Source organism: Labeo rohita, chromosome 15 (assembly GCF_022985175.1).
Source record: "Labeo rohita strain BAU-BD-2019 chromosome 15, IGBB_LRoh.1.0, whole genome shotgun sequence".
Taxonomy (NCBI): domain Eukaryota; kingdom Metazoa; phylum Chordata; class Actinopteri; order Cypriniformes; family Cyprinidae; genus Labeo; species Labeo rohita.
The window spans coordinates 25109663-25136219 of record NC_066883.1 but is presented as its reverse complement, the minus strand read 5'-3'; the positions used below and the strand labels follow the sequence as shown (position 1 = coordinate 25136219).

Sequence of the window (26557 nt, the reverse complement as noted above, 5' to 3'; positions counted from 1 at the left end):
TTAGTTAAAAAGATTGCAAATTCTTCCCAACCCCACACCTTTGAACGGTAGTGTAGATCAATCCTGAGCCAAGATATGCACCCTGCAGCCATTATGCATTAAATAACTTTTCTTGAAAATAACCTGACAGAGTGTTTTCCCTTAGGGCTGTATAAGTTTATGTGTATCTGCATACGTGTATTCTATGTATTTGTATATGCATGTCAAAATTTATGTGCACAATAAATAAGGATTAGTCCTTGCATGCATCACTACAGTGAAGCTGTTCTTGGCAGCATGACACTGAATACATGTAATGTGGTCTGATGTAGATAAATTCAATTGGCTGATATTGGCAGTAAGCTCAGTGTTTTCTTTGGAAAGAGCAAGAAACCACAATAAATGGATTAACTGTGCCAAAACACTTACTGGAAATGTAAACGGCATTGGTTGTGTTGGCAGCAAATATGACAAGAAACACCCTTTTACTGTGCTGAAAAAGCTAGAAAGATATGTCTGTCTGTTAAGAGGACTTAAAAAGGTAAAACCTAATAAAATTATGTGTACATTACAAAAAAACAATGACATTGACAATGACAAAAACATTGCAGTTTATTCAAAGATTGCAAAACAATTCCTCACTAAAAACTGTTGCAAAGCTCATAGCAACTTTTTAGGCTTTTGTAAGCAACAGAAATGTTATTCCTCTTGTGCTATTGCTTTCATTCTAGGATTATATTCAAATGTCTGTTTACTTGAGATGTTTGAGACTATCCATTGTCCAACGAGCATGATTAATCAACACAACAATAAGGAATATAGAGTAGATTAGTTTCTTGAGTACTTGTAGAACATCATGAATGTCATTCTATTCACATTAAAATCTATGGAGAGACTATAAGGGCCTACTGATGAGCCTTCTCTTTGACCATTCAAATGCAGCTTTTTTTGTATGATAAATACTATTAAATGTCTTTTACAGTTGGACTCATCTCTTTTCTGCTCCTGGCTTGTCTTTGCAGCCAAGCCAGTATTTTCCAATAGGTCTTGGATATGGAGGGTTTGCATAGTCAACCCGCTTGGTTCGGAGATTCACTCTGTAGTACATATCTGTAAAGAAAAAGGTTGAATATAATATAATCATGTTGCGTTCAGTTCCTCTTTTGAATAATATCCACCTTATTCTACAACTTGGAAAGCGCTATAGGGAAATAATGAGAAGAATAACGAAGTGCAGTAAATGGCAAAACTGTTTGCATTACAAACCAGTGTGTTCATAATAAGATAATACGTTAAACTAATATGGTAAGACACACCAATTTGCAATATCAAGGAGCAAAACGAGCTGTTTTGTACAGCTAAAAATAGCTGGACACGGATGAGACCGGAAGACAGACAAATAAAATATTCAAATGGCCACGCCCACTCTTACAGCAAAAATAAGGTGGATAATTTCTGTCATGACAACTCTCTGAGAGTTTAGCACTGTAATACACATGCAATGTTAATGTGTTTGGTCTTGGTGGAACAGATCTGCTATGCTGCTATGGCAGAGCAAGTACTGAGACGTCCAACTGCCAGTACATCCATATCGCTGCTGTGAGCATGTAAGAAATACTGCTGCTGCACATATAACAAATATGAAATTCATACGGATTACATAATGTGAGAATATTTTTTTTTCTATTCGAGTTGGTCCATTAGAAAGTAGACATTTTACTCTCTATATATATTTCATGTCTGTAAGGCAAGTATACACTGAGTTTAGAAGTTTCGCGCTCAAGTTCACAGAGACCAAGACGACAGAAAGCGCATCCTGTTTGCTGTAATTATTTTACAAAAGCGCAACGTTTTGATGTTATTGTGAGTGCTTACAAATAAATGTAGAGTCTTTACCAATTCAAAAGATGTATTACTTTTATCTGTATGACTAAAAATGACGGAATATTTTAAGAACAAGTCACCGCACTGGTGCCTCCATCTGTCACGCAGTAAGTGCGCTACTGTTCAGCTTCCACACGCCGCAGACACTTTACACATTTTACTAGGTTTCACATTAAAAAAGCCATATTTGAGGTTGATGAATGATAGGTGAGCATTTGGATGTCTGGCCCGATGTACTGTATTACCACATAGAACAGGTGTTATTGTTAATGTCTGTCACGGACTGCGTGACTTTGCCACTTTCTGTGGATTTTTTTTCCTGCGACTAATACAATTTTGATCTACCAAGCCTCTTCTCATCAACTAACGGATAGTTGACTATTAGGGGGCAGCCCTAGAAATAATTTCAATAGTGATTTCAGTTTCTCTTTTGAAAAATATAATATAATAAGTCAAATAAGTACCTCCTTTGAAGAAGTAGACACTCTGTAAAGGCTGCCTCCTGCGCAGTATGTCGTAGGCGATGTCTTCAGAAGGTCTGTACCTGTAGTCATAATCATAGTCATTTTGTCTGTTGTAATAGTCTCTGCGTCTGTCCTGGTCTCGCCACCTGTCCTGTCCAAACCTCTGAGCAAACTCCTGTCCAATGCTGATGCCCCTTTCAGCCATAGTCTCCCAATAAGGTGACCTATTCTGTCTACGCCTGGAGCCCCGCTGCTGGTCCCACTGCTGCCTATAACGCTGGTTCCACTGCTGCCCATATTGTTGCCCCCACTGCTGGTCCCAATCCTGCCGATTCCTGTCCTGACGTCTTCTGCTGGGCCATCTCGGAGTGATATAGAGTCTACCAGCTAGCACAGCATCCACAGGAGACTTGATGCCAGTCCAGTCTTTGTCGATGAAGTGATGGCCACCGTGATGACTGTGAGCTGGAAGAAAATAATTAAAAGCTGTGCTATCGAAGCTCTCTCAGATTAATAGTATTGATAGCTTCCTCTAAAAGAGGATTACCTCCATCAAAGAGCTGGTTGAAGTGCTCAAACCATCGGTCGTAGTAAATATCAGTGTATCTGCGGAAGAGTGTTGAGGGAGATCTTAATGACATCTGAATGCACTCCTCATGGGATGGCTGGTGCTTGAACTCGTACTGGTAATACTGGTCTCCTAGCAAGAAGGAATGTATGCTTTGTTTAGTAAAGTTAAATGAACATGAAAGTAAATACAATTGAAGTCAAAAGTTTACATACACCTTGCAGAATCTGCAAAATGTTAATTATTTTACCAAAATAAGAGGGATCATACAAAATTTAGTACTGACCTGAATAAGTTATTTCACATAAAAGACGCGAATAGTCAATAAGAGAAAATAATAGTTTACATACACCTGATTCCTAACACTGTGTTCTAACACCGCATGATCCAGAGCTGTGATTTTTTCCTTAGTAATAGTTATTCATGAGTCCCTTGTTTGTCCTGAACATTTAAACTGCCCTCTATTCTGCAGAAAAGTCCTTCAGGTTCCACAAATTCTTTGGTTTTTCAGCATTTTTGTGTATTTGAACCCACCCTTTTCCAACAATGACTGTATGATTTTGAGATCCATCTTTTCACACAGAGGACAACTGAGGGACTCATATGCAACTATTACAGAAGGTTCAAACGCTCACTGATGCTCCAGAAGGAAAAACAATGCATTAAGAGCCGGGGGTGAAAACTTTGGAATGGAATGTGGATGTGTACATTTTTCTTATTTGGCCTAAATATCATATTTTTTCATTTAGTACTGCCCTTCAGAAGCTACAGAAGATACTTCCATGTTCTCCAGAAGACAAATAAGTTAAACTGATTTAACTTATTTTCAATTCAAACCCTGATTTTCAAATCGGCTCTGAATGCATTGTTTTTACTTTTGGAGCATCAGTGAGTGATTGAACCTTCTGTAAGAGTTGTATATGAGTACCTCAGTTGTCCTCAGTGTGAATGAAAAGATCAACCAGGCATTGTTGGAAAGAGTTCAAATACACAAAATGCTGAAAAACCAAAGAATTTGTGGGACCTGAAGGATTTGCTGAAGAACAGCAGGCAGTTTAATTGTTCAGGACAAACAAGGAACTCACGAACAACAATCACTAAACAAAAAAAATGTGGATCATTCAGGTAACAACACAGTATTAAGAATCAATACATTTTTATAGATTCATCTGCCGGTATTATTTTCTCTTGTGGACTATATGTAAACATCTTTTATGTGAAATGTATTCAGGTCAGTACTAAATAAAAAATAACATGCATTTTGTATGATCCCTCTTATTTTGTAAAATAATTGACATTTTGCAGATTCTGAAAGGTGTATGTAAACTTTTGACTTCAACTGTAGATGTATTTTTTAGGCAAAGCACAAACCTTTAAAAAAATAAACCTTCTCTTTGCCATGATGGCTGTGAGCAGGAATGGCAAAGGCAGCATCCAGATTGTCTGGTATCTTCTCAAATCCCACAGATATTTCTCGTGGGAAATCTTCGTCTAGTACTCCATCTTCAAACCTCCAGTATTTCTTACCCTGGGAATGATATAACAAAATACTGTCATTTACAATCACTTAAATCACTTACAATCAATTAAATAAATTGTGAATATTTATTATATTTTAAATAACACAGGGAAACATTTCACACAGTATAAACTATGTACTAAAAATTGCAAATGATTTAAATCACAGATATAAATAAGAGGTCATCCATACTTTGAAGATGTACGTCTTTCCTTGGCAGTTTATGCGAGTGAAAGCAGCATCTATTGGGCCTTTTATTCCCCAGACGTCTTCGATGAGCTTTGGGTATCCTGGTAATACTGATTTCTCATCAAGCTCAAAAAAATATTGTCCTGGCAGACATATATTTCACATTTTAAATAAGAAAAAAGGAAAAAATATATATATATATATATTTATCCGTCATAACAGTATAATTTTATAATACTGCAGTACTTTTTGTTCTTCTTAGCTGTAAGCCACTTACCTCTGAATGCGTATATAGAGCCGTTTTTTAGCTGCATGAATGAGTCAAAGGGTCTGCCGCTGCAGACCTCAGCATCAGGGTCTTTGGCTTTTGTTGGTGTGGGTTTAGGAATTGAGGTTGTGTGTGGAGTTGTGGTTGGGTTCTTAATGGTGGAGGCTAATCTGAAATGTGTAGTTTGAGAGGCAGCAGTGGCAATCTCAGGTGCTGGGTTATCATTTAATAATGTTTCAGCAAAGCTTGCTGGAGATGGGGTCAACATTATGCGCTGTGATCTGGATCTGATTGGCACCTCTGTGCTGTTTGCTTGCTCATCATAATCATCCTCGGGGGAAGAAGGAAAGGTGTCTCCACGAGCTGCAACAAGAACAGTTTCTCATGCATGTGTTTTGTTGATTGCATTTCATACGGTTAGTCTTGATTTACTTACTCATAATACGACATAAGGATTCATAGTCCTTGCAACAGCTCTTGTAGTATGCGCACATAGAATCACACTGGCAGCTCTTGGTGGCGTCAAACCCATTTTCACAGCGTTCAATACATGACTCTGACAGGAAAAAACAGCACAGTTTCAAGATAACACAGAAAATGTTTCAAAATATTATAAGAAAGTAGTGTTCTTACCTTCAGCTGCATATGTGAAAGCAATTAGTCCAAGCAGCAGAAAAAACCTCATCCTTATGTCTCAGAGTAAATGTGACTGAAGAACTGAGACCATCAGGGCTACAGAAATCAATAGACTCAGAGGTCACTCACCTGCTTTTGTTTACTTGAACTTATTTGCGATATGTTTTCGTCTTTAACTGTAATCATTAATACCTGACAGGAATTATTTTTCAATTCTTTAATAAAAATATGAGCACTACTTAATGAAATCTTAATTTTATTTAAAATTATTAAAATTAATATTACTCATTCAGGTCTACGCAAAATGACTTTGTCAATGTTTATTTGTGGGTTACACTACATTTGAGTGATCAATTGAGTGAAGTTTAACAAAGTCCACCAACTTATTTGCGATATGTTTTCGTCTTTAACTGTAATCATTAATACCAGACAGGAATTATTTTTCAATTTGATAATAAAAATATGAGCACAACTTAATGAAATCTTAATTTTATTTACAATTATTAATATTACTCATTCAGGTCTACGCAAAATAACTTTTTAAATGTTTATTTGTGGGTTACACTACATTTGAGTGATCAGTTGAGTGAAGTTTAACAAAGTCCACCATGCTGTTTTTATACTGAACTGATGTGGGAGTGTATTGCTTAAACTTGGGGACAAATAACCCTACTGACCTCTGTGAAAAGTGAATGATTAATAGATCAATAAAAACCATTTTGCAACCTGTCAGCGTCCACAGACCTTACACAACTGCTGACAAACATTCGTTGTACATAAATAAGTTATGAGATTTCACAATGTGGATTTGTAAACCTTAGTTTAGCGTTATTTTTCGCATATTTCTTGCTTATTTGTTCCTTTCGAACACGTAAAATAACACTGATTTAAGGGATAGAATCAACGGAGGGCACGTTTCAGAAAACGAGATGGTACATCTCAAGGGTTAATCCCGATAAATACACATATTATGTAAATCGGCAAATGATAATAACAACACCGTTGTCTTTTCTCGTCTGACAACAATGCGTTTGCACGGCGCGTCCTGCGGCTGTACATACGTCAGGAATATTTAATAAGGTAATTAGCGATGCACTTTATGATTGGTTGTCTGTAGCTGAGCAAGACTTTAGCACAGAACACTGCTCTGGAGCAGGGTTTCATAGCCCAGGGTTACATGCTCTTTTCAAAATTTTGTGTGAAACGTTGCTAAAATTATTAAAATGGCCTTTATCTGTGGTTTTAAATAGAGGCGAAAGGCTAAGTGCGGTGCAAATCCTTTCAGTTTTCTCCTTCTAACACTGTAAGAAGAATACAGACCTTTTCTGGCAATTTAATTTAAATTTTCAAAAGTTCAAAAGTGAAAAGTTTTTAAACAGTAAGATTTTTAATGTTTTTTTTTTTTTTTTAAATAAGTCTCTTCTGCTCACCAAGCCTGCATAAATACAGCTAAAGCAGAAATATTATGAAATATTTTTACTATTTAAAATAACTGATATATATTTTTAAATGTAATTTATTCCTGTGATCAAAGCTAAATTTCCAGCATCATTATTCCAGTTTTCGGTATCACATGATCCTTCAGAAACCATTCTAATGCTTATTTGCTGTTAAAGAAATATTTATTATTATTATTATTATCAATATTTAAACCAGCTGAGTACATTTTTCATGATTCTTTGATGAATAGAAAGATCCAAAGGTCAACAATTTCTCTAAAATAAAAAGCTTTTGTAATATTATACCATCCAAAAGCTTGGAGTCAGTAAATTTTTGTTTTTATTAGAAACGAAATTATAGAAATTAATACTTTTATTTAGATTGGACGCTGATAAAGACATTTATAATGTTACAAAAGATTTATATTTGAGATAAATGCTGTTTTCCGGACTTTAAAAATATATATTGCGGCTATGGTATTTAGCACGATAAACACTGGGTGGATAAACATGATATAAAAAGCTAACATTGCAATACAGTCTTTGTCCACCAGGGGGTATTGAACTAAAGTGGCACTATGATGCTGAGACTGATTCTCCACTTCAGGTTTGTCAGAGACACTGGGCGGGTCTACTGTCGGACGCTAAGGATGCTTGAGGATCCATTATCAACAATCTTCACTTTATTTCAAATATAACAGTGTTTTATTTAACGAATCAGTATCGTTTCAGTTGGCTTTTACAGGATTCTCAATGAGGGCGGCAGAAGGACAGTGGAAATAGTCGTCTTTGTCTGATAAAACCCAATCGTTTGCCAGTGTACAGCAATACAGCGCGGCTAATGTCTAATTTTCTTAAAACATCAGGTCATTGCGACAGCTTTATCTTGCTATTTGACGGTTTTTAAACAAGCTTGACGGGCCCTTTCTAACGGTGGATTCTTAAAGCGTATCTTAAAGGCTTTGTCAGTGCTCTGACGTCATTTGTGTTTATTTTTTCTGATATTAGCTGGGTATTGTGGTTTGGGGTAAACGATCACTGCTGATGATTTAAACTGTTTCCCACGCGTTAGACATTAATGTTTTGCTTGGTAATGAGTTAACGGCAAACATTTCTTTGTCACAGCTGAAAGACAAAGAAAAATCAGAACTGTTGTTATAACAGAGAAACAGCTGGTAGATGTTTTTATCTCCCGTCGTTTATCTCAGCAAGATTTGCCGTTATTTCTCGATGTTTAGCACCGACAGACTCACAGTTCCTGAATATGTCAGTAACCGGCTACACAACCGGAGGACAAGCTCTGGGCCCAGGGCTGTATCTCCGGGTATCAGCACCGACGTTCAGGTCGTGTTGGACGGGTCTCTGCCCGCCCTGCGCTCCGCAATCAAAACGCTAAAGTCGTCAAAAGACACTGGAGATTTGGAGGAGACCCGCCGGGCCATTGCTGAGACTTTCCAGCTGGTTGAGGAGGCCTGGGTTCTGCCCACAGTGGGCCGACAGGTAGCAGAGGAGATCTGCAACAGGATCCGGCTGGATGGGGGTCTGGAGCTGCTCTTGCAACTGCTGCAGATACCTGCTGTGGAAATCACATACGAGTCTGCCAAGCTCCTTGAGCAGATTTTGGTCTCAGAAAACAGGTAAGAAACATTCTTGGCAAAGTGTTGTTTATGTAGGCCCTAAAAAGTAGTTTAACAATTAAGTCACAGTTAAATATGAATGAATGGCATTGTATCAGTCTATTAGATCGCTGTCTCCATGACTAGACAATTAAGATCCACCCCCGGATGCCAGATCCCATCAGAAAATATAAGTTTGTCCAGTATCAGAACAACTCGTCAGTAGAGTAGTCTAATACGCAAACCCTGTTAACATGAGGTCTTGCCTGTACCAAAAATACCCCAAACACTTTTAACAGTCTTCTATCAGCCAAGAAGTTGACTGAGGAAAAAGACAATTAAAGTGAAGAGCAGAAGCAGGAGACGAAGTAAGGATGGTAAAAAGGAGCAGAGTTTATTGAATAGTCTTAGTTGCGTATGTCTCAATAGTCAGACTTCGTCTAAAGAACACGAATCCAACAAGTATTGTTATACCAGACTGATTCACAACAACATCCCATAAACCTTGAGTTTCTATAAACATTCCCTTGTATCTCTTATTCGTGAAGCCAAACAGCCCTTGAAACCACACAGTCATAAGACTAAACAACAATGGAAAAAATATATAAAAAACAACTATAACATAATATAAATGACTAATCAATTAATAAATAAATTAAAATGAATATATAAATGACTATAATGACTATAATAAATGATTATATGATTAAATGGAATAATAAAATGATTAATGATTATAAATGAATGAAGAATAAATAATAAATAAAGAATAAAAATAAAGCAAAACACAAATGTATGGTTGCCCTGAGGCAAAACACACACAGTTTGCGTCTGAGGATCGTTTCGCTTGATAAGGCCATTATTCCTCAGCTGGGATCGTGTAGAGTCCTTTGAAGGTGCATTGAAACTACAGTTTGGACCTTCAATCTGTTGGGCACCATTGAAGTTGACTATATGGAGAAAAATCCTGGAATGTTTTCCTCAGAAACCTTAATTTCTTTTCGACTGAAGAAAGAAAGACATGAACATCTTGGATGACAGTCCAATCAATTTAAGCATTAAATGGCATGCTAAAAAATAATCATACTCCCTGAAAGGATATTATATCGGGATATTATATTATTTTTAACCAGTCAGAAGGCCTTTTTCTGTTGCTTGTCAATCATTTGTGCATTCACAATAGGAAGCTGGAAGTTGAGAGTGATTGATATACATGAATTCAGCATGAAGCTACGATGACTACTTCTCTGTAAATATGTTCAGTTCTAATAAACTTTAATTTTAGGAAAAGATGCAATTAATTTAAGAAAATGTCAGAATTAAACATAGCCCTGCAATTCGATGTTAACTTTTTACAGATATTATTTTTGCTAATAGCAAAAATAGTAAATATACTTCACTGCAAAATCAGTGCTTCACTGTCAGTTGGGCATTTTTATGTGCAATAGAAATATTTCTATAATCAAGGCAAAAATGTTTGTCCCAGTCCGGCCCTGCATTTGTCCTAGTCAAGTCAAGTCAAGTCACCTTTATTTATATACCGCCTTTAACAATACAGAATTGTGACAAGGCGGCTGTACAGTATTAAATAGGAAACAGTACATCAAGGCAAACCAAAGGCAACATTAAACACTCACATTATAGGTAAAGGTAGTTAATCAAAAACAATAAAATAAAATGCAATATTGTGTTAAGAGAAAGTGTCCCCAACTAAGCAAGCCAGAGGCGACAGCGGCAAGGAACCAAAACTCCATCGGTGACAAATGGAGAAAAAAACCTTGGGAGAAACCAGGCTCAGTCGGGGGGCCAGTTCTCCTCTGGCCAAAGTTCCCGTGGTCTTGTGCCGACAGCCGTCTAGGTGATGTGGTCTTTAATGTGGATCCGTCTCTGGGGCTCATCTAGTTGATGTGGACTCCGCTGACATTCAGGGCTGTAGAGGTCGTCTCTAGGTGCTGATCCACCGTCTGGGCTGGGTTCGGACTGAATCCGGGGGACTGCAGTGACCATCTGATCTGGATACGGACTGGATCTGGTGGTTAATGTGACCTCGGAATAAGAGAGAAACAGACTAATATTAGCGTAGATGCCATTCTTCTGACGATGCACCGAGTACATCGGGTGTTATGGGAAGTGTTCCCGGTTCCGGTTGACCTAATTAGTGCAGCCTAACAATCCTTTAACGGATTTGAATTATAAGAATGTGGATTTGTTATGTGTAAGCAAGGTTAAAGAGATGGGTCTTTAATCTAGATTTAAACTGACAGAGTGTGTCTGCGTCCCGAACATTGTAGGGTTCCTTTATTCCTAAAGGAATAGAAAGACAAATTATCATAATAATAATAATAATAAAAAGTAAAATAAAGAGACCAAAACCAACGGGACAAATATAATCTTTAAATCAGTTTTGAAACTGGACAGTACCGATAACCATAAAAAAGGCTGATAATCGGTCGACACCTAATTAGCGTCAGTAATTGACTGTTTTGCCATGTAATTCAGCGAATAATAATAACAACGCTGTTGTCTTCTCTCCAGTGACTACAGTGCATTTGCACGGCGCATCCTGTGACTGATATGTGTATTTCAGGGCTGATGCTGATACTGATTATTACGGATCAAGTAGACAGATAACCAACACTTTGAACTGATGTATATGTCTGGTGTAAAAATGACGATTAAGGCTCTGAAAAAAACTTTCTTTAAAAAGGTTTTGAAAATGACCAATACTGATAACCAAAAAAAGGTTCAATTTCGGCGCCGATAATCGGTCTACTCAGTATGTTCATTGGACAAAAGACGTATATGCATTTGAGGGTTTTTTTAATGGGTGTTTTTGTATTTCTCTGCAGGGATTATGTAGCACGAATGGGGCTTGGGGTCATCCTGAACCTGACCCGTGAGCAGGATGATGCCCAGTTGGCACGGAGTGTGTCGGGCATCCTTGAGCACATGTTTAAACACACAGAGGAGACATCTGCGCAGCTCATCACTAACGGAGCACTGGACACCCTCCTGTACTGGTGCCGTGGTACAGACCCAACTGTACTGCGGCACTGCGCCGTGGGCCTGGCAAACTGTGCCATGTATGGTGGGCACCGCTGCCAGCGCTTGATGATCGAAAAACAGGCGGCCGAATGGCTGTTCCCACTGGCATTCTCCAAAGAGGACGAGCTGATCCGGTTCTATGCCTGTCTGGCCGTAGCAGTGCTGGCAGCTAATAGGGAGATAGAGAAAGAAGTGGTGAAGTCTGGTACTCTGGAGCTGGTGGAGCCCTTTATTGCCTCGTTGGACCCTGAAGAGTTTGCACGCAACCTGTTGGACAGTGCAGACAGCATGCAAGGCCGTACAGCAGCAGACCTGCAGCACTTGCTACCGCTACTGGATGGTACACGTCTGGAGGGGAAATGCATTGCTGCATTCTATCTGTGTGTGGAGACTAGTATTAAGTCCCGTCAACGTAATACCAAGGTCAGGCAGACACTACATTCAGTTTTAATTTGATTTTTTTACTGATTTGTGATTATGGAATGATATAAGACACCTTCACCTCACAAATGGTTGTTGAAAGCAAAAATAGTATGAAATGCGCATCATATTTTGAGAGAAAGTGTGATGTACTAGAGCAAAACAGGTATTATTTTTTAAATCAGCACCCCAAAATTAGTAAGAAATACAGTTGAAGTCAAAAGTTTACATACACCTTGCAGAATTTGCAAAATGTTAATTATTTTACCAAAATAAGAGGGATGCGTGTGTTTTATTTAGTACTGACCTGAATAAGATATTTCTCACAAAAGACATTTACATATTGTTCACAAGAGAAAGTAATGAATTTATAAAAATCACCCTGTTCAAAAGTTCAAAAACGTTGAACCCAGTTCAAACGCTGATGCAATAAGAGTGGGGGTTTATTTAGTACTGCCCTTCAGAAGCTACAGAAGAAGCTACAGTAATAAGAATCAAGTGTATGTAAACTTTTGAATGGGGTCATTAAAAAATAACATGTATTTTGTATGATCTCTATTATTAACATTTTGCAGATTCTACAAGGTGTATGTAAACTTTTCAACTGTAAATTGGATTTCATTCAGCTGGTATGACACAGGGCATTGTAATATGTAAAATATTCCTACATTAAATTATAAATTTTTTCCTACATCTTTCTACTCAGATATTTCAGGAGATTGGAGCTGTTCAGAGTCTTAAGAGGATCGTCATGTACTCCAGTAACGCCACCGTCTGCTCTCTGGCTAAACGGGCCTTAACAATGATGAGCGAGGACGTCCCGAGGCGTATCCTTTCATCTGTACCCAACTGGAAGAGCGGAGAGGTGCAGACCTGGCTACAGCAGATTGGCTTCAGTGTATTCAGTGAACGGTTTCTGGTTTGTACACAGCTCCCATTTCATGTTTATCTGACCAAGATAAAGAAGGAGGATATGATGATATTTTGCTGTGTTTGCTGTGGTTTTGATCAGAGGTTCGTATACGATGTCTTTCAGGAACTGCAGGTGGATGGAGATCTACTGCTCAATATCACAGAACAGGATCTGATCCAGGATCTGGGCATGGCTTCTGGACTCACTCGCAAGAGGCTAGTGCTTTTTAACTAAATGAAATCCTTAATTATTCATGCTAAAAATACAATTTTTACAGCACAACTTTCTTTTATTGTAGTGGGCTTGAAATCTGGGATTTAAAGGGTTAGTTCACCCAAAAATGAAAATTGTGTCCTTAAATACTTACCCTCGTAAGACCTTCATTCTTCTTCAGAACACAAATTAAGATATTTTTGAACGTGTTAGTTACGTTGCTGTCTATGTAGGGTCAGGAAGCTCTCGGATTTCATCAGAAATATCTATATTTGCATTCCGAAAGTGAACGAAGGTCTGGAATGATATGAGGGTGAGTAATTTTTGACAAAATTTTCATTTGTTGAAGTTCTGTACTTCTGTACCTCTGTACAGGTTTCTTCGAGATCTGCGTGTACTGAAAACCTATGCCAACTACTCCACATGTGACCCCAATAACCTGGCAGACTGGCTGGCTGATATAGACCCACGATTCCGTCAGTACACCTACAGCTTGGTTCAGTCAGGAGTTGATCGGAACAATATGGTCCACATTACAGACCAACAGCTGCTGTCTGATTGCCATGTAGAGAATGGAATCCATCGTGCCAAGATCCTTTCTTCTGCCCGCCGCCCTGTTAAACCCTGCTTAACCGATTCCCAACCTGTGGGCCCTGACGTGTTCATCAGCTACCGTCGCACCACGGGTTCACAGCTTGCCAGGTCAGACCACAAATGAGATGGCTATTACCTGTCTTTACACTAATAACTAAAGACTAATGTTTTTGTCTTTCTATGCAGCCTACTGAAGGTGCATCTACAGTTGCGTGGTTTCAGCGTCTTCATCGATGTGGAGAAACTGGAAGCCGGCAGGTTCGAGGAGAAGCTGATCACGAGTGTACAGCGAGCACGCAACTTCATTTTGGTGCTGTCAGCCAACGCGCTAGACAAATGCATGGGTGACGTGGCTATGAAAGACTGGGTTCATAAGGTTAGAGACAGAAATCCTTTGATCAAACCACACTTTTATAATTAAAGCCATATTTGTTTAAGGTTCCGGTCTGAAAGCTTCAGTCATCATTACCTGTCATAACATCCCTATTAGAAAATCCTTAAATCTGTTATCCGCAGGAGATCGTCACCGCTCTGAATGGAAAAAAGAACATTGTTCCTGTCACTGATAACTTTGTGTGGCCCAATCCAGCCTCTCTGCCAGAGGACATGAGCAGCATTCTCAAATTTAATGGCATTAAGTGAGTAACTCTGCCAGACTAAACACGTTGGTGCAATTACTCTTTGATGTACAATATGTAATGCTCTAGTTTATGCCTGCTCAGTAACTTGTTAAAATTGTACACCAGATCCACAATCAATAAAAGCTTTTAATGTGAGCACTAATCTAAAATAATCAAATTGGAAAAATAATTAACGTAAATCTCTTCTCTCAATGTCATAGGTGGTCCCACGAGTATCAAGAAGCCACTATCGAAAAGATTCTGCGCTTCCTTGGGGGATGCCCAAGCCAAGAGCAACCAGACGGAGCAAAAACAGACAAAAAAGAACCACAAAAGAAACAAAAACACACATCTGACCAATAAAATAATGGCTTCCAATAATGGCTGCCATATAACCAAAACACACCTGATAACTCCTCAGAGGCCTGTGTTTCCTTCGGTCATATGCATGTAGCTGGCCTAGATAGATACATAACTGTAACCTACCTGAAGATGCAACGGAACTTAAAAGGTGTGGTCACATTAGCAAAATTTTGCCAATTATTTACAGGGGAAAAAAGTCCATCTTGTCAATTGAGGCAATATATCTACATTTGAAGTCAAAACGTTACATACACCTTGCAGAATCTGCAAAATGTTCATTATTAGGGATTACACAAAATACATGTTATTTTTCATTTATTACTGACCTGAATAAGATATTTCACATTACGTTTACATATAGTTCACAACAGAAAATATATAGTTGAATTTATAAAAATGACCCTGTTCAAAAGTATTCATACACCTGGGGGATGAACACTTTTTGAATTTGAAGAGTAAATGTAACTTATTTTGTCCTTTGGTGAACATGTAGCTTCTGAAGTTTCTGAAAGGCAGTGCTAAATGAAAAAATAAGAAATTTAGACGAAATTATCCTCATTCCGTTCAAAAGTTTTCACCCCCTGGCTCTTAATGCATCGTTTTTCCTTCTGAAGCATCAGTGATTGAGCCTTCTGTAATAGTTGCATATGAGTCCCTCAGTTGTCCTCAGTGTGAAAAGATGGATCTCAAAATCATACAGTCATTGTTGGAAAGGGTTCAAATACACGAAAATGCTGAAAAACCAAAGAATCTGTGGGAGACTTTTCTGAAGAACAACACACAAAGGACAGTTTAACTGTTTAGGACAAACAAGGGACTCATGAACAACTATCACTAAACAAAAAAACACAGCTGTGGATCATTCAGGTAACAACACAGTTTTAAGAATCAAGTGTATGTAAACTTTTGAACAGTGTCATTCCTATAAATTCAACTATTTTCTCTTGTGGACTAGGTGTAAATGTCTTTCATGTGAAATATCAGTTTCAGGTCAGTACTGAATAAAAAATAACATACATTTTGTATGATTCCTCTTATTTTGGTAAAATAACATTTTGCAGATTCTGCAAGGTGTATGTAAACTTTTGACTGAAACTGTAAAGCTTTCTGTTGGTCAGGGTGGTGATTTTGTGTGACCAACTTGAACCTGTTCTGTATGGGGAAATCTGTCTCCCTCATGAATTTTGCAATCACATGGTTTCCTATACACTGGATTTAGCTTGCAAAATTTGCAAAAGTGACTGTGACCGCATCTTAAGGATTATTCTGAGTTATTTACAGCTTTATGTAAACACCATTTGTGGCTATAAATAACACTGAATATTCCTCAATTGTGCTGTAGTAATGAAACTTGCTATGAACTGTGCTCCAAAAATTATCTCAGGAAGTTCGATTTCTGCATTATCAATCGTATTTATGACATCAGCATAAATCTAAGCATAGTCAATCCACAGTCAGATAATACTAGATAATCTTGCATTATAGCATCATCAGTTACACTATTGCAAGAAGGCCTTATGAAACGTTAAACATTAAACTTTAAACCAGTTTGTTACAAAAGCATTAAAAAATCTGTACTTCATGAAAAATAGTTTATCTTAGTTCAGTTAGTTTATCAACAAATAGTCAATCCTTCTTTCTAACTACAGGTGTGTGCAGTTTAAGTTCTGAAATTATGTACATTGAATCATTCAAGGCAAATTAATCTTTCACCTCTAAAAATATATCAGCAGTTCATAAAGCTCAAGATTATTAATTACGGTTATTAATCACCTCATGCAGTATTAGAAAAACACCCTGATGGAGGACTGGTGTAGAGTCCTACTTAGGATTTGTGAGAATATTATGCTGCAGTTTAGAGTCAATGATACATTTACAGTCACTGTGAAGATGTAATCGGTCAAGGAAAATGCTAATGAACACTTACTGACACCTCTTAACACCTCAAGCTTTATCCTGCAACTGAGCTCCCTACTGTTGCCTTATGATGTTTGTCTGAGTGTCTTTCAGGTGTAACACAACGTGTACAATCTGTATAATTAAATCATGAAATTTTCTTTTTTCAGAAATAAACAGCAATAAAAGCTTGTTTCAGTTTATTCTGGTTTATTCTGGTAGTCCACAGTTTTGTTAAACGCAAAAAAATGCTGCATTGTAGGCAAACGTACTTGCACAAAACTGCTGAGACAATTGGTTTGACATATTTAGACAAAACACTAGATGTTACTTTCGCTTCCTGTTACCATGCTGCAAACCACACAGCTGTAATTTCAAGAGTCTCACATCCACATAATTCTCACCTGCTTAGCAGATTTTAATCTAGAACGGAACTTACATGGTGAAGCATTTATGTTTAACAAGAGGAGGGACATTACTGTGATTGTATAAGCTGTTTACTATGTAGGTTAAAGCTGTGATTATGTGTCCTGAGTTCATATGGCTGTTGTTCAAATAATAAAGCAACTGTATGTAGTTTTGGGGGAAGCGTGTTAAAAAAACAGAACCCATTCACCTCATTAGAAGTCAGTGTACCATCAGAATGATTGATTTTAAAACTGACAAATGAAACTATGCAGCTCTCAGATTTTATTGAAAATATCTTGAAGGAGAACTCCACTTCCAGAACAACATTTTACAAATAATTTACTCACCCCTTTGTCATCAAAGAAGTTCATGCCTTCCTTTCTTCAGTCATAAAGAACTTATGTTTCAGAATTTTTCTTTATATAATGGACTGCTATGGTGCCCCGATTTTGAACTTCCAAAAGGCAGTTTAAATGTGGCTTCAAACGATCCCAGAATACGGTTGTAAACGATCTCAGTCGAGGAAGAAGGGTCTTACAGTGAAATGATCGGTTATTTTCATTTTAAAAAATACAATTTAAATTTTTTAATGCCAAACGCTCATCTTGTCTTACGCCTGGATTGTTTTTGTTCCGGTTCGTGACAGTTAGGGTATGTTGAAAAACTCCCATCTCATGTTCTCCCTCAACTTCGAAATCGTCCTATATCGCTCTTTTACCTTTTTTGTTAGGGGGGCGTTTGATCTTCTTTGCATGTTCACGTTGCAAAGACTGGGTCGGTACTTCTGTACCTATGTAGGATAATTTTGAAATGATTTTTGAAGTTGAGGGAGAAAATATGATTTGAGTTTTTTGACATACCCTGAACTGTCTTGAGTCAGAATACACAGAGTTCGTGGAGAGAAAGGCAAGAGGAGCGTTTGAGATTAAAAAGTATTTAAATTGTATTTTTTAATGAAAATAACCGATTGTTTCGCTAGATACGACCCTTCTTTCTCAGCTGGGATCGTTTACAACTGCATTTGGGAACGTATGAAGCCGCATTTAAACTGCATTTTGGAAGTTCAAAATCAGGGCACCATATCAGTCCATTATATGAAGAAAAAAGCTGAAGTGTTTTCCTCAAAAAACAATTTCTTTACGCCTGAAGAAAGACATGAACATCTTGGATGACAACGGGGTGAATACATTATATGTGAATCTTTGTTTTGGAAGTGGACTTGTAAATTGGGTGAGTAATTAATGACAGAATTTCTGGGTGAACTATCCCTTTAAAAAAACCTGCATACAGCCGTTTTAAACGTGTAATTTTCATTTAACTGAATTACAAAAACAGGTTTCCTAATCACTGTCCACCCGAACTCACGCCATTGGTTGAGCTAATATTGCTGTGTCTCTCTGGTGTTGAAACAATGTTGAAACAATTTTTTGATAGCACCACAGAGTCACAGTGTTAACACTTTTTAAGGAAATCCATCTACCAGTGGTTAATGTATAGTTATGTCTGCATATTAAGCTGGGATAAAACAAATTCACATATGTCCTTGGAAAACATAAGGATCCACACAGGTTGTCTAAACAGGGAACCATGTAAATTAGTAATCCTAATACTTTCACTGTAAATGGCTGATGTCTAATAGTGCTGATGCTGGAATTGGATGAGGTTCAAAAAGTGCAGATAAAAATGTACTACCAGTCATAAGTTTGGGGTTCACCGTGATCATTAATTAACAGATTTAGCCACCCTGAGAAAATGGCTTAAAGGCACCAATGTCAAAGCACTCCCCTCTGGTACAAGCGCCATAATATTTTGCCATTTAAATCTTATTGCATTCTAGCTGAACAATCAAATACTGAAAAAACACAGTGATGACAAAGCTGCCCTTACTCAAATTTTTTTTTAAAAAACAAACAAACACAAAAAGCCCCGAGTAATATTTGTTTTGCACAAGAGTCCCTTTTGTGCGCTCTATTAGCATTCAGCTTTAGGATCCCAGTTGTGAAGAAAATCATCCCTTATTCTGAAATTAAAGGTCCTTCCACACAGAGTTCAAAATTCTTGTCCAAATTTTCACGTTAAAAAAATAAATAGCAAGCATTTTGAGGGGTGTTTTGACAATTCAGAGCCACCGTGACGTCTTGTGCATAACAAATTTTGACAAATATGAAAAAACACATACAAAAAATTCAGACTCTGTGACTAAAGGTTCATACACACGGAGTTAGAAATTTTCACTCGTTAAAAAATAAATAGAACCTCACGTTGTGTTCACGTTTACACACTGCCTTCGAAACTTTCGTTTATCATTAAAAAATCTGGATCGGGTTACATTTTCTGCATTTTTTGCATCCGTAGCATAGACAATTCAAAGCCACCATGACATTTGGTGTGTGATGAACTTTGACAAATATGAACTCATTGTGCAAGGACCTTTACTCTTGTCTTTTGCTGTTTTAGCATAACTCTCTAGAGTCAGTGTCAGGATATTCCAGAGCCTTCTCTGCTTTCTCTTTTTCCTGGTAACCCAAGGCCCTGTACACATACAAAAAAAATGAATCAAAGACTGAATTAACTTTACAAACTAAGACTAAGTCTAAATAATGACCATAAAGAGTTTACCCAATAATGCCAAACGGAATAAAGAGGATGACGGCCCCTAAGATAAAGGGGAATCCTTTCATGAAGTGTAGGGTGGCAGGGTACAAAGAGAAAAAGACCCCACTAGATACTAGTGAGCATAGACCTTCCACACACGCAACTGAAGCAAACAGAGCACCTGGGATGAATCAAACAAAAACATAAATAAAACATTTATTTCATTCAACAATATTTGTGACACAAGGCTGTCATTGTTCACCTTGCTCTGAAGGGTCCACCAGTTTGGACAATTTAGATCTCAGGACTGGGGTACAGGCCATAAAAAGGAAGCACAGCCCATATCCTGACAAAGACAGAGAGATAAGCAGTTTCTATTAATTCTGCAAGTTCATTTTCACAATGCACATTTACCTACTGCAGCCAATGGAAGACAGCGTCAGGTTGCATCAGTGCTAGATATATTTTGAAATGTCTTGAAGCAGCATCTTGACCTTTACCCTGCTAGCAGATCATTAACTGAAAATCTTAGTCACACTCTGGGAAAAGTGTCAGATAAATGCCTTTAATTAAATAGTGTTACTTTTCACTGTTTTCAGATATGCTGTATTTTGTACCTAATAAAAATATATGTAAGGAAATATTTAAGATTGTGTTAACCAGTAAATAATAATTTTTAAAACTAGTACACAGTATACACTAGCATAATCAGTTAATAATACTGATATAATTTTTTTAAAATATTTATAATGTACAAGCATATACATACAGTATATTTAACATAAAATATAGGGTGCATGAGATTAATCGAAAATGACAATAAGTACTTCAATATTGTTGCAAAAATAATCTATTTCAAACAAACACTGTTCGTTTAAACTGTATCAAAAATCCTAACAAAATGTTCAGCACAGCACAGCTGTTTTCAATAATCATAACAGGAAATGTTTCTTAAGCACCAAATCAGCATATTTAAACAATTTCTGAAAAATCATGTGACACTGAAGACTGAACTCATCACAGGAATAAATTACATTTTAAAATGCAAATACAAACCAGTTACTTAAAATTGTAACAATATTTATAAATATTACTGCTTTTATAGTAAAAAAAAACAACAACTCACAGACTCCAAACTTTTGAAAGGTAATGTATAAATTGTGTGTGATAGAAGATCTTACCTGTAAACATCAGAGTTGTAGTGTTAGCGACCGAAATCACAATCAAGCCAACTATGTTAGAGGTAAGGCCCATCAAAGCCACCCAGGAGTCCTCCAGACAGCACTGCATGACCCTCAGCCCTGTCAGGCTAGTGAGGTAGGCTATATGCTTGGCCGCAGAGCCATAACCAATCAGCTCTGGACCCCAGCAGAGCGGAGCGCTCAACTCATACAGCACATAGAGGTCATTGGAGCCGAAATGTACAGACACCACCAAAAAGAAGCAAAGAGTGTACAGCCACAGTTTAGTTCTGCGTCCTTGCGGTTCATCAGATGCATAGAGGCGGCAGACGGCCTGGTGGTGCCTGGTGGAGAGGAGCTTTGCCTCAGGGTCAGGGGTGACTGTTTCAGGCACAAAAAGGTATGCGTAAAGGGCTGCTGCAAGATTTGTGGCCAGTACGAGCCAGAATGGGTTGATATACCTGGAGGAAAACACAGCATGTTTTTTTTTCCATTTTTGATCTTAAAATATTACATTTTATGTATGAAAAGTTGGCAAATACCCTTGTGCCCTTCGCCACTGTCCTCCAATGATGCTCGCAAACATGCCAGCCAATCCCAGACAAGCCTCTAGTATCGCCACACGAAAAGTGCGAGACCCCCTGGCACTCGTGTCGGCCACATATGCAAAGCAACCGGCCAAAATGGCGTTGAAATCACCGGACAGGCCGCTGCAGATTCTCCCAATGAGGAACCAGAACACAGGCAGCTTCAGGTACATTACAATCAAATACACGGATGCCTGAACAGCCAGGCCAAGGGAAGGGATGATCAGAACAAGACGCCGACCTGCACGGTCACTCCATGAGCCCAGTAGGGTCACCATGATCAGCCCAACTAGAAATCCACCCAAATTGATGTACAGGTTCCAGTGTGCAGTTAGAGTCTCCACTTCCTAGAAGATGAAGGAAACAAATGACAAATAAAAAGAATTGGCTTATAACAGTCATTAGTATGCAACTGAACTATGCTGGTAGCGTTGTATATTTTTTGAGTCACTGAAAAGAACCGGTTCGGGAATCGAACTACACTGGTAGCGCTCTATATTTTTGATTCACTAAAAAGAACCGGTTCAGGAATCGAATTACACTGGTAGCGCTGTATATTTTTGATTCACTAAAAAGAACCGGTTCGGGAATCGAACAATACTGGTATCACTGTATATTTTTGATTCACTGAAAAGAGCCGGCTCCTAACGGTAATTCGTTCGGGAATCGAACTACACTGGTAGCGCTGTATATTTTTGATTCACTAAAAAGAACCGGTTCGGTAATTGAACTACACTGGTAGCGCTGTATATGTTTTTTATTCACTAAAAAGAACCGGCTTGTAGCAGTCATTCGTTCGGGAATTGAACTACACTGGCAGCACTGTATATTTTTGTTTCACTGAAAAGAACTGGCTTGTTTGGGAATAGTGCTGTCTATTTTGATTCACTAAAAAGAACCGGTTCAGGAATCGAACTACACTGGTAGCGCTGTATGTTTTTATTCACTAAAAAGAACCGATTCGATAATTGAACTACTTAGGTTGCACTGTTTATTTTTGATTCACTAAAAGGAACCGGCTTGTAACAGTCATTCGTTCGGAATAGTGCTGTCTATTTTGATTTACTCAAAAGAACCGGTACGGGAATCGAACTACATTGGTAGCGCTATTTATTTTTGATTCACTGAAAAGAACCGGTTCGGGAATCGAACTACACTGGTAGCACTGTTTATTTTTGATTCACTAAAAAGAACCGGCTCATAACAGTCTCGGTTCCGAACCCAGAGAAGTGTCAAATATCTCTTACCTTCTGCAGAGGGTCGAAGACTGTGGACGCATTACATCCTCCTCCCTTTGTTCCATTGTAACCCACATCTTCACTGATACGATCCCATAAGTACTGCGTGTATAGGGGCATCTGGAGAGCTAAAGAGAACGTGGACAGGAATATAATAGGCTCCACAGTCACGGAGAATGGACATGAGCACGGCGGTGGACGTTTGTTTTGTGGCACCTTAAAACAACAACAGACTTTGCTGGAGTCACTCGACTCCAGGTCCTCCTCAAGAATAGCGCTGGTGTCTGAATCCCCCATGATTTAAAGCGTTTAGAGTCCCAACACCTCAGTCACACCGACGACAAAGCGGCACGACAAAATAGTGTTAACATAACTAGGCTGTACAAACAGTTAACTATAAACAGCTGACACTGACTAATGCAAGCCACTGCGTTTTGGTGCAGTTTGCTGTGCTGCTGCCGCCACCTTTTGCCACTCGTATGACAGTACAACAGAATAACAGAAAACTTCTGACATTTATTTTGTAAATCAAGAGTATTTGGTGCATAACAAACTTTTATATTATGTTATGTTATGGCACCCTGTGTCAGTTAAAGTACAAACCTATTGGGATGTATTAGTATACCAATTCTGTAATCACTGGGAAGCAGCAAATAGTAGAAATAACATTTACTTATTTATTTCTTTACATTCATGCCAGATCATGATTTAAGTAATAACAGGATTGAAAAAGCTTTTAAGCACGAAATCATCAAAACCTGATTTAACTTTTCAAATAGGATTTTTCCTCCACAGGCTGATATAATATATCGATTTCACTTGCTCACAGGAATTTAAAAAGATAAATTACTCCTTGTGAAATCCAATTTTAATCTGATCTGCTACTTGATGTGAATAAGTAATTTACTCTGTACTATAATGATTAAGATACCTTATTTATTTATTTACGTGTGTTTAACTGTATATCAAAGAAATAATTTGTTTTTTATTATCTGAATTGTTTTATGGAATAGTAATTTAGCAATAGTGGTTTTATTTTTAAAAAACAACAAATTCAATTTTTGGTAAAATTCCACTTTATATTTAGAAAAACAATTTACACCAGTCAAAAGATTTTTTTAAATATTTTTAAAGAATTCTCTTCTGCTCACCGACCCTGCATTTATTTGATCCAAAATACAGCAAAAGCAGTAATACTGTGAAATATTTTCACTATTTAAAATGACTGCTTTCTGTTTTGAATATATTTTAAAATGTAATTTATTCCTGTGGTTTCAAAGCAAAAATTTCAACGTCATTACTCCAGTCTTCAGTGTCACATGATCCTTCAGAAATCATTCTAATATGATGATTTGCTGTTAAAGAAATATTTATAGAAAGAATTTCTATTCTATACATGAATAGAAAGATCCAAAGATTTGTAACATAAATACATTATAGAAATTAATACTTTTATTTAGTTAGAATGCTTTAAATTGATCAAAAGTGATGATAAAGACATTTATAATGTTACAAAATTTCTATATCAGATAAATTCTGTTCTGAACTACTTTCTATTCATCAAAGAAACCTAAACAAAATTACTCAGCTGTTTTCAACATAATAATAATAATAGTTTTTTGAGCAGCACATCAGAATATGAGAATAATAACAACAAAGAACAAATTAGCTTTGAAATCACAGGAATAAATTACATTTTAAAATATATTCAAATAGAAAGCAGTTATTTTAAATAGTAAAAATATTTCACAATATTACTGCGTTTGCTGTACTTCGGATCAAATAAATGCAGGCTTGGTGAGCAGAAGAGACTTCTTTAAAAACATTAAAAATCTTACTGTTCAAATACTTTTGACTAGTAGTGTATTTTCAGCAATTCTCTGAGTTTAAATGTAGGCTGAGGATCAGAGATAAAAATCTAGTAAATTAAACATCTCTAGTGTACCTCAAGGACATTGCACTCAAAAAAGTGTTTTCAAAATAACCTGCGGTGTCAAGTCATTAAAATGTTAGCAGTAAAATTTATGTAATATTGTCCTAACATGGGAGCGCCATGAGAAAAAAACGTTTTTTGTTCTTTGTGGGACCTTCAGCTCCTCTGATAATATCTATGAGATCATGTTGCAGTGACAGAGAGAAAGAGAGAGAGAGAAATATGACTATTCGTCTTTTAAGTGCACTTTGGCATTCGATGAAACCAAGGTAATGACAGCTATTCAGTTCAGCTCCTGTTTAAAGACAGATTGCAGTGACAGATACAAACACTTGACCTTTATGAATGGTTTTTCAATAACATATACTTCATGCTCTCAAGGAACATAACATGATAGTAGATTCTGTGGAGATTATTACGTTATTGTCTTAAACAAATAACTTCAAAACTTAGAACTTTCTAGTAAATTTACCTGCCTTATATGTCGTACCAGGTCTTTCAACATTTGGGTAAATTAAACAAATCTTTGAAAATGTGATAATCACATTCCTAATCCACTGTTACTGTAAAAATGAAGATATTCTTTTGTGAATTTACCATTGATTGAGTCGTATCATTAAAACACTTGATCTACTAATAATAATAAACCATTTATAATAGCTCATGTTTATGTAACATTAATTCTGTCTTTGTGTCAAATTGTGTAATCAATCATATGTCTCTTCCCCCTTTATTCCTTTGCTCCACCTATGCTGTCAGTTTGTCACACAGTGGGAAAAGAGCACTGCAAGTTTGCCAGAGGCATTCTCATTTTAGCTGCTGTCTTTCATCCTTTTACCTTTATAAATGTAAGCATTGTCTTAACCAAAGATGAATGTTTGACTTGAGAGATTTTTGTATGATTTCCTCTTCAGAGTATAACATTTGAATACATAGTTTAAGATATTTTCAGTCACTTTAAATTTAAAGCCCTGTGTGTCTTACTAACAACATACTGTAAAACTTAATATTTATGGTAGAGCCTCTAGTCTAAAATTGTTTGTTTGTGTGAATGTCACTCATCTTTGCACCCACTGACAGAAAACATCATTAAATTTTTCCCCTAAAGGCATTGTAGGTGACTGCGGTCATTCCTGTTCAACACCTTCTTGCATTATTTCTCTCCTCATTTTGGTGACTTCAATGTGGAACATATATGTGATATGGGAAAGGTTTAGGAACGTTCTATACATGTGGTACCTGCGGCTTTCTATAGGGATGAGCCTGAACGTGTGATATGCTGCCAGCAATGACGGCACAACTGCCCTCACCATCACACACACCCCGAGGGTCCGATTGATGAGTGAGAACCACATTAGGAATTAAACGTGTCTTCACATCTCTGTTCATAAAGAAATATATATGGTATAAAGCATGGTGACAGGCTGTCATTTCAACAAAGTATATTAAGTTGGATATTATGTCTAATATGATGGAGCTCAGTTTGATTCTGTTTCACGTTACCTTGTAATGGCAGTCAGCTTTAGGCTTCTGCTCCAGAATTACCTGACTCAGAACGATGTAGATCTTCTGAATGGTCTACAGGTTACTAGAAATCTTGGAGTTATTGTCAAAGAGATTAGTAGGAAAATAAAGCACAAGTAAACAAAACTAAAAACTGTAGAAGCCTGTTTCCACCACTGAATAAAAATTTTAATTTATAAAGTCAGAAACTCACAATTCTGAGATAAAGTAGCAATTCTGAGAAATAAAGTCAAAATTCTGAGATAAAAACTCACAATTCTGACTTTTTTTTCTCAGAATTGCATATTTATATCTCACAGTTCTGACTTTTCTCTCAGAATTAGTTGATACAAACTCACAATTGCATCATAAAGTCAGAACTGTCATATATTAATTCGCAATACTGACTGTTTTTCTCAGAACTGAGATATAAATTTGCAATTGTGAGTTATAAAGTATCATATATAATATATGATATATATAATG

The 26557-nt window shown here is 37.2% G+C and overlaps 3 protein-coding genes across 3 annotated transcripts; 1 reads left to right on the top strand and 2 right to left on the bottom strand.

The window, feature by feature from the left end:
* Positions 1-566: 566 nt before the first annotated feature.
* Positions 567-6054, bottom strand: vtna (vitronectin a). Its single transcript, XM_051129495.1, has 8 exons — positions 5505-6054; positions 5308-5427; positions 4881-5234; positions 4607-4746; positions 4267-4423; positions 2875-3027; positions 2328-2792; positions 567-1089 (listed from the first exon to the last, which is right to left on the bottom strand). The coding sequence occupies exons 1-8, from the start codon at positions 5554-5556 to the stop codon at positions 968-970; spliced, it is 1563 nt and encodes a 520-aa protein (XP_050985452.1). The 5' UTR covers positions 5557-6054; the 3' UTR covers positions 567-967.
* A 1428-nt stretch (positions 6055-7482) lies between these two features.
* On the top strand, positions 7483-16920 carry sarm1 (sterile alpha and TIR motif containing 1). Its single transcript, XM_051129525.1, has 8 exons — positions 7483-8583; positions 11412-12030; positions 12734-12946; positions 13064-13155; positions 13529-13855; positions 13934-14123; positions 14264-14385; positions 14589-16920. Exons 1-8 carry the CDS (start codon positions 8126-8128, stop codon positions 14728-14730), a joined length of 2163 nt encoding a protein of 720 aa, XP_050985482.1. The 5' UTR covers positions 7483-8125; the 3' UTR covers positions 14731-16920.
* Positions 16921-17519: 599 nt separating this feature from the next.
* Positions 17520-23089, bottom strand: slc46a1 (solute carrier family 46 member 1). The gene is made up of 6 exons (XM_051129526.1): positions 22645-23089; positions 21353-21744; positions 20811-21271; positions 19892-19975; positions 19654-19810; positions 17520-19566 (listed from the first exon to the last, which is right to left on the bottom strand). Exons 1-6 carry the CDS (start codon positions 22930-22932, stop codon positions 19488-19490), a joined length of 1461 nt encoding a protein of 486 aa, XP_050985483.1. The 5' UTR covers positions 22933-23089; the 3' UTR covers positions 17520-19487.
* Positions 23090-26557: the final 3468 nt, after the last annotated feature.